At 38.4% G+C, this 8480-nt stretch overlaps 1 protein-coding gene across 1 annotated transcript in view; it reads right to left on the reverse strand.

The window, feature by feature from the left end:
- The window catches only part of n4bp1 (nedd4 binding protein 1), a 32234-nt gene extending 25781 nt beyond the window's left edge, over positions 1-6453 (reverse strand). The window contains exon 1 of the mRNA XM_041796198.1: positions 5940-6453. Coding sequence (XP_041652132.1) covers positions 5940-6251 — 312 coding nt within the window. The 5' untranslated portion in view covers positions 6252-6453. The remainder of the gene's footprint in view (positions 1-5939) is intronic.
- Positions 6454-8480: the final 2027 nt, after the last annotated feature.

Here is an 8480-nt window from a genome sequence, read left to right on the forward strand (position 1 = left end):
ATAAAAAAGTGCAGCAAAATGCATCAATAATTAAGAATCGAATTGCAGCCCTATGAATCATAATCAAATCGAATCGTGAGCTGCCTTAAGATTCCCATATCTACTTTTGATAGGTAATAACACCTTGACCACAGTGAGAACTACTATGGATCAAAAAAGTAAATCATTATAGCAAAAGAGAATTGTAAAAAAGTGAAATATTTGATATGACAAGTTGCATGTTACGTTTGACTTGGCTACTGAATCATCTGTGAGTTTTTTAAGTAATGTGAGACATTCAAAGGAGCAGGGATGTCTTCATTTTCCATCACAGTGACAGCAGGGAGATGCTACGGTGAGTGGCATCCAGCTGCTGCCCTAATATGGTGGCTTAATCATGGTGCAACAGCATAACATGCAGTGAAGGCAAATGCACTTTAGCAACTAAAGACATGAGTCTGTTAAAGCTTCAGGGGCCAAATGTTGCTCTCAGCAGTACAACGATTTTGATAATGCAGGCTTCAGATAATCTTTGTGCGCATCTTTAAAAAGAAATAATAAATCAAATAAACACAGTACAACTTGAGTATATACATTAATCTTACAGGATCTACACTCAAATTGCTTTTATCTGTGTCAGAGCCCCATTTGCCGAAGAGCAGTGAAGCTGACACGTGCTGAAACTAAACACTTGTCATTGATTCAGGGAATCTCCTGGCTCTGGGAAACATTCAGATGATTCAGCTACAAGTGGGTGTGGTAACTTCCTCTCTGGGTCACATTTTTTAGGTGTTCATGTGTAAAATGAGAGGTCAGTGAGTACTGACAATGTAAAATGACTCAATTACAAAACAGAGGAGGGAAAAGAAAGGATGACAGACTCAAAAGAGAATTAGATGACACATATTTAGGAGTGGTTTTTAAAATTAGACAACCTACTGGATGAGTATTTACTGCGTTGTTCATTTCCCAATTGAATACAGTAAACGAGAATCTGAACTGCCACTTCAGTCGACCATAGTTTCACCCTGCTTTCTTGCTGATACTGTGTGAAGCAGTTACAAACTTTGACAGCTGGTTAAAAGAGAAAGCAATGACTCAGATTATTTCAATAATCATGTGCAGCCTTTTTTTCTTTTCAGGTGAAACTACATATGGTTGTTATGGGAATTATGTCAGTGATTTCCCAAACTTAGACAAAACTTTGTCCGGTAACATAGCTTGACATTTTTTGAGTACTGTGTTTTCCTGATCACAAGTTCACCAGGTTGTCAGAGAAAAAGATCATCCCATTCTTATCTGACTGAGAGACTCTACAACAGCTGGTTAAAGAGAGAGAGGAGATACCCATGACACAAGAAGCAGAAGTGTGAAAAAAACATCTTGTACGGGAAATCACAGCGGAACAAAAAAAAAAAAAAAAAAAAAAGATGCCAACTGCTATTTTGCATTTGTAAACATAGAGTATAAATCCTCAAATGCATCTAAAGATAAGTTTTTTTTTTTTACATTGATAGTGGTATCCACCTGAATTTTGTGTTTAAATATTTGATTCAATCATATAGAGCACTTTATTTGTAGTTTAGACACACTGAGCAACAATGTTCAGGGATGGGAATCAAGAACCGGTTCCAGCTGGTTCAATCCAAAAACATCATTTACATTTATCTTAACAATTACTGTATCGATGCCTTACTTCCATGTGCCTTGAAAAGGTTTGAAGGAAAATGAAAGTAGTATTGTATTCTAATTTAAAGGAGACATATTATGCAAAAATCACTTTTTCAGGCTTTTCTAACACAAATATGTGCCCCTGGCCTGTCCACAATCCCCTCAAATACCAGAAAAATCCATTCCCTTTCTCCCTCTCTTTCTCCACCGTTCAGAAAATGTGTGCTGAAACAAGCCGTTTTCAGATTTTACACCTGGTGACCTCAACAGGAGCGTAAGCACCCGCCCCCAGGTTTGGTTGACACTCCCCCACTTGGAGGAAAGTTCCGCCCTCCTCTACTGGGAGGTTGATGGTTCAAATCCCAGTCAGGTCCTAAACTTTGGATAAAAGTGTCTGTAGCATCAGGAGTGCTGCATCCATTTCCTGAGAGGGGTGTGGTCAGGGGCGGAGTCAGACAGCTAATTACCATTTAAAGCCACAGACACAGAAACGGCTCGTTCTGAGAAGGGCTGAAATAGAGGGGGTTTTAGACACACAAAAATCCTATACTGGAGTGTTTTTTCCAGCAACAAACTTCAACAGGCATGTTTTGGGGACATCTGAGACCAATATAAACTTAAAAGGCTAAAATATGTCTCCTTTAAGTTTAGAGATCCAAGATCCAGAGAGCAGTTTGTTTTAACTGAGACATTTCCAACAAATAATATAATTTTGTATATTTCTAGCATGTTTTCCTCCCCAATAATTGATGTTAAGCATTTTTCGTTTTCAAAACTGTTTATTTGGCCAGTAAAATGTGCTTTCACTGACACTCACTGAGGGTGACATACATCTTGTTCAGTGTTCAGAGAGAAAGTGACTCAATAAAATTTGAGTTCTTAACAATGAAAACAAACAAATGAAATTCAAAATGAAAATTCACAGGAAGGAATCCATAAAGAATTAGAAAAGGACTCGTGAGAGCGCAGACCTCCGCCATTAGCCCTATATCCGTATACAGTACAGAATCCTTTAAAAAATTCCTGGATCCAGATGGTGATCCGGATCACTCCCAAAATTTAATCAGTCTTCCTTATGCCATTTCTAACATTTCGTGAAAATTTAATCAAAATCCGTCCACAACTTTTTGAGTTATGTTGCTAACAAACAAACAAACAAACTAACAAACCCTTCCGATCACATAACCTCCTTGGTGGAGATAATTAAAGTGATAAGCAGGATTGATATCAACATAATCAATTCCCATCCCTAACAATGTTTGATCTAAAGAAAAGGTACACTAAGAACCATGAAAGTGACAAAAGAATCCCAAAAGCTCGAAATAAGTGCATTAAAAAAAAATGATGTTGCAATAGTTTTTCTTTCTTTAATATATTGCTAACCTGACATGCCAGATGGATTTGTTTCACACATCCATCTGGGAAAGCTTCAATAGGAAACATTTGGAAAGAGGCAGAGGCTTTGAAAAAAACTCGGAGTGTGATTGGATGAACGTTCTGTCTGTCACATCTCTATGGGCCAATCAGTGCAACAAAACACGTGATGAAGCCACTATCAAGCTGTGAGTGCACAGCTAACGAGGAATAACAGGAAACATGGTGACTGTAGACATGTAAGTACTCGACTTTTGTTGTTTTTGAAAAGAAAACAACTCACTGCTGTTCTTTGTTCTTCTTTTAACAAAGAAATGTTGTCAAGTTCTGATAAAACTGGCGCTTTAGCAGCATTCACGCTAAGCTCTTCCCCCATAATTGCATCGTCCTCTCGCTGCTGCTGGTTAACGTCATGACTCCGCCACGCCTGAAAGTACTGCCCCTCGTCGCTGATTGGCCCTTTCAATTTCTAACCGGGCGCAAACAGTTCAGATGGGAGCTTTGCAAGATGGATTCACCAGTGAAAAACAAGGAAACGGGCGTATCCATCTGCTTCGCAAGGTTAATATATTGCAATTTTTTTTCCAAATTAAAAAAAAAACAAGATTTTAGACCAGAAACACATGCTACCTTTGTTGTTAATTTGTTACTTTTAAATCATCATTTATATATCTATTTTTTCATTTGGGTCGTTCTTCAGTTGTGTTTGGATGTCAAATATCACACTCTACAGCCCTCTGAGGGCAACTCTGACATGCACAGAAGCAAACACAGAGGAGGAAAAGAGTAGAAAGAGAAACTGCTGGTTGGAACGATTTGTTTCTTCAAAAACTTTACAAATAAACTCGTTATTTTGTTACTCAAGTGTCACCAATCAAAGTTTACCGTGTCGAGCTGCTGTGACTGTCACACTCTGCAGCTCACATAAAGCTGCAATATGAACAATCAGCTTGCTGTTAAAAGACCATATATTAATGAGCACTGGAATGAGGGGGTTCCTAATAGTGGGAATCTTACTTAGGTTCAGCCTTTGGTAAATGAGCATATGCTTTGAGCATCATGCCAGCTGTGACTGCAGCAGTGTCACCTGTAGACAGAACATAGGCTACATGATGGAGAGAGATTCTGAATGCACAGTGCTCAGTTCTCTGACTGCTGAGGGTGATATCAGACAGACTTTAATGCACATAAGTCACAGAAAAGAGAAAACTCTCAGGCTAGTTACTGGTTAAACAACAACGAAGAGGCGGCCTGACTTGGTTCAGGTAACGTGACTTAAATTGCATGTCCTGCAATGTGACTATTGATTATGTGCACTTTGCTATGGTTGTAAAATTATATAAAATTAATCTTGATTACAATATGTAAGGAAGCAAATAATTCATGCTCAGCATGTGCACATTTTACCTGTTGGATTGAGTCATGTGTATAGCTTATTGATAATACTTTCAAACTCTTGTGGTGCAATCAGATGAAGCTCGAGCTACCTCATCAGCTGCCTTCAGATTGATAAGTGCCAATTCAGTTTTGCAAAATAAATGTTTTATGGATTTATTCAGCTTTTTTAAGTGGTCTGTTGCAACCACTGGTACTGTGTAGAACAGTGGCTGCAACACTGGAGAGAACAACTTGGTATTGTTGATTTCTGGTACCTTTCAAACCAACAGTGCTCATGTAAGGAATAATTCAAAAAAAGGAGGGAAAACTTAAAAAAATAAACTGGTATAAACAATGAAGGTCCGGGCAGTGCTTGGAGTGCTTGGACCTGAATCATTTACAGTGTAATATTTGTTTGCAGCACCTGCGGTATATGCACATAGTAGCTAGATATGTTTACAGTTTTTAAAATACTACACATAATTACATCGTGCATCCTACTATATCTATGATTACATGATAGAATACTACTGTAATCGAAAGCTCACATACTCAAAGTTAGACACAATTCAGTGATTAAACAGCAAACAAGACACAAAATAATTTCCTCATTAAAGTTTGCAGACAGAAAATTATATTTTGACAGCAAGGGTTGCGTGACCAAAACTAGTGCAATAAAAAGCCCTGGCATTGCATGTCCTCACACTCAGAGAAATATACATATTGAGAAATAAAAAGGAAACTACAAAATGTGGTAATATATATGCACATATCCTGGAACAGCAAGAAACTTTTCTAAAGACTTAAATCCACCACATACAAGAGGGATGAACAAAAGCTACAACATTATAGATTTTATTTAAGCTTATGCATGGAACTCTGTGTAACAAACTGCTTTGAAACTAAGTTCATATTCCCAGAAAATGTAAGCATAAGCAAATACTAACCAGCATTTAGACGTAACACAGATGTGAACTAGTAATTCTGAAACAGAAACAAGCCCGCAATTTGTTTATGACGTCTTTTAGTTGTAAAAAAGCCAACTGTCAACCAATGACAGCACTGAAACAGATATAACGAGTTTTTAAGATTAATTTATAGATTTTTAAAAGATGTATGTAGTAAGATAATCTGATTTCTATCTATAAACTTTAGAAGTATATGTTGATGTTACAAAGTAGCCAGGAACGTCTAATGCTCTGTGAAGAGATTGTTTACAATAAGAACCAAAGTCATATACTAATCGGCCGCACATGATTTTAGTCCATATTGTCTTACAATACCACTTACATTGTCGAGCCCTACTTGAATTGTCTTTTCACATAATTTTTTGAGAGATGGGATAAAACGGCAGACACTGGAGCCAATCACAGGGCACTGACACACCTGTTCCTCAGCCACACTCCGGCAAACTGAACCGTGACGTTTATACCAGTGTAGTTATATTATATTCTCTAAATACATGAAGACAACATTATGTCAAGATAACATAAAAGTTTACGTACATAATGCAGGTAAAACATGATACAATAGCTCACCTTTGCCTTTGATACGTCCTCTCTGTTTCCTCGGAGCTGCAGCCATATCTGCCGTGATGTTTTGCCACAGTGCGGCTGTGCCGTGTGGTCTAACAGTCCAATAATGGTGAACGTTACTTTGAAAACCTGCTCCACTCGGGGTTTGGCGCATTTCAGCTCCTCTTCTTTATCCTCTAGTACAGTAAACTCGTCCACGGTGGGGGTCTCTAGCTGCTGCCTCCCGGCTGACGCAGAGAGCCTGCTGGTCGGCTGCTCTGGGCACGTTAGCTCGGTGACTCGTCTCATTCCGAGGAGGGGCCGCGTTGTTGACATTCCGCCTCTCGGTTCGACCGACGCTCCAGACAACTGTGTCTCAATATTCAAGCATTTTGCCGAATTTGGGAGCCACTTGCGTTTTCATTGGCTCTTTTGGTCCATACCAACGGCAACTAAGGGACGTTTAAACTGTCAAACGACATGAACACTGAGGCAGAGCTAGCTTAATAACTCGGAAGCCCCGAATGACGTATCCGGAAAGTCCCATACGATGACGTCATAAAAACACGACAGTGCAGCGTGCTTCTCGCGGTGAGTACGTGATATTCATCAGTGAAGTTGTTGTGAAATCAAACCATCAAAACAAACATAACATAATGTGACCTACATTCAAACGACATTGACCCTGTAGCTGAAGCTGCTGGGAGATCAAAATGATACGTTTGACATTAACCAATCACTGCTCACGCAGAGCGTGCGTATGGATTTTAAAAACCAAAAACTTAAAAAACTTCCTGTTTCCCCTGAATTGTTTTTTTCTTAAGTGAAATGAGGTTTTTGCTTCATGAAATTATTCAACTGCTTACTGGGTTGAATTTACGCCATACATTTTATCATAAAAAAATAAAAAATAAAACAAAGGAATAACCCGCTGGTCTATTTGTCGTGTCATAATAAGGAACTGTGTTGCTTTCAAAGGAGGAAATAAAATGGTGTTTTTCTCTAAATGAATAACATCATTGTTAAGGAATTAAAAAATACATTGACTGATTTTTTTTCCCTCTGTTTTCTGTTTTATTCTTTCTGTTTTTCTGAGATAATTCTTCCCGTGTTTGTCTTAATAATTAAAAAAACAAAACTCTCAGAAAATAGAAATGTAACATAAAAGAAAACAAATCTTTCCCATGTGATTGCAACGGGCTTCCAAATTAATATTTTTATGTTCATTAAGTTAGATTTTGTTGTATTTTATTATTCTTTTACTTTTTGTCTTGTACTGTTAATTTCTTTTTTTTTTTTTACTGTCATTTCTCTCAAAACTTCCTATGCAGTACATTCAATTTTCTTTTTTTCACAGCTTACAGCTCATGAAAAATCAAAATACACTATCTCAAAATATTACAATATCACAAAAAGATAAGTCCAAAAAAGGATTTATAATAGCCTACAGAAATGCTGTCCCTCTGGAAAATTATGCTCATTTATGCACTCAGCAATTATTTGGTGCTATTTTTGCACAAATAACTGCATCTATGTGACGTGGTATGGAGCCCATGAGTCTGTGGCTCTGCTAGGGTGTTATTAAGCCGAGGTTGCTCTGATAGCAGCCTTTATCATAACAATAATACATTTTATTTATCAGCGCTTTTCTCAACACTCAAGGTCACTTTACAGATAAAAACCTTTAGCTCATTTGTATTGTTGAGTCTGGTGTCTGTCATCTTTTTTTGACAATTCTCCAGAGATTCTCTATGGTGCTCGGGTCAGGCTAGTTGGCTGGCTAATCAACCACAGTGATACCATGGTCAGCGAACAAGTTTCTGATAATTTTGTGCCAAAACTTTTGGCTTAACTCTGGTCAGATGCCAAGTCCTGCTGGAAAATGAAATCAGTATCTCCATAAAGCTCTAAAAGTGCTCTAAAATCTCCTGGTAGACGGTTGACAGCATAGACTCTGGACCTAATAAAGAACAGTGGACCAGCACCAGCAGATGACATGGCACCCCAGACCATGACTGACTGTGGAAAGTGAAAACACTGGGCTTCAAGCACCTCTTGGATCTTCCAGTTGCTTTTCTCCTTAGCCCTTAGCCTTGATCCACTGACTCCAGCCTCCTTGTAAAGCTCACCCTACCTTTCTGAATCTACTTTGTTTGACAGCCCTCTGAAGGTTAAGCTCATCCCTGTTGCTTGTGCACCTTTTCCTACCACACTTTTCTCTTCCAGTCAAATTTCCATGACTATCCTTTCATACAGCCTCTGAGGACAGCCTGCCCTTTCAGCAGTGACCACACAATGCTTCTGTGGCTTACCCTCCTTGTGAAGGCTGTCAGTGATTGTCTAATGGACATTTGTCAAGTCAGCAGTCTAGCCAATGATTGTAGTTGTGTGTACTGAACCAGAGTGAGAGAACAAAGGCTCAGGAAACCTTTACAAATTGGACTTTTCCCACAATATTCTAATACTTTGAGATAGTGGATTTTAGATCTTTGTGGGCAGTAGGCCCTATTCATCAACATTAACACAGAAAAAAAGTCTTGGAATATTTTGCTTTGTATGAGATGA

This window comes from Cheilinus undulatus, linkage group 9 (assembly GCF_018320785.1).
Source record: "Cheilinus undulatus linkage group 9, ASM1832078v1, whole genome shotgun sequence".
In the NCBI taxonomy this organism is placed as follows: domain Eukaryota; kingdom Metazoa; phylum Chordata; class Actinopteri; order Labriformes; family Labridae; genus Cheilinus; species Cheilinus undulatus.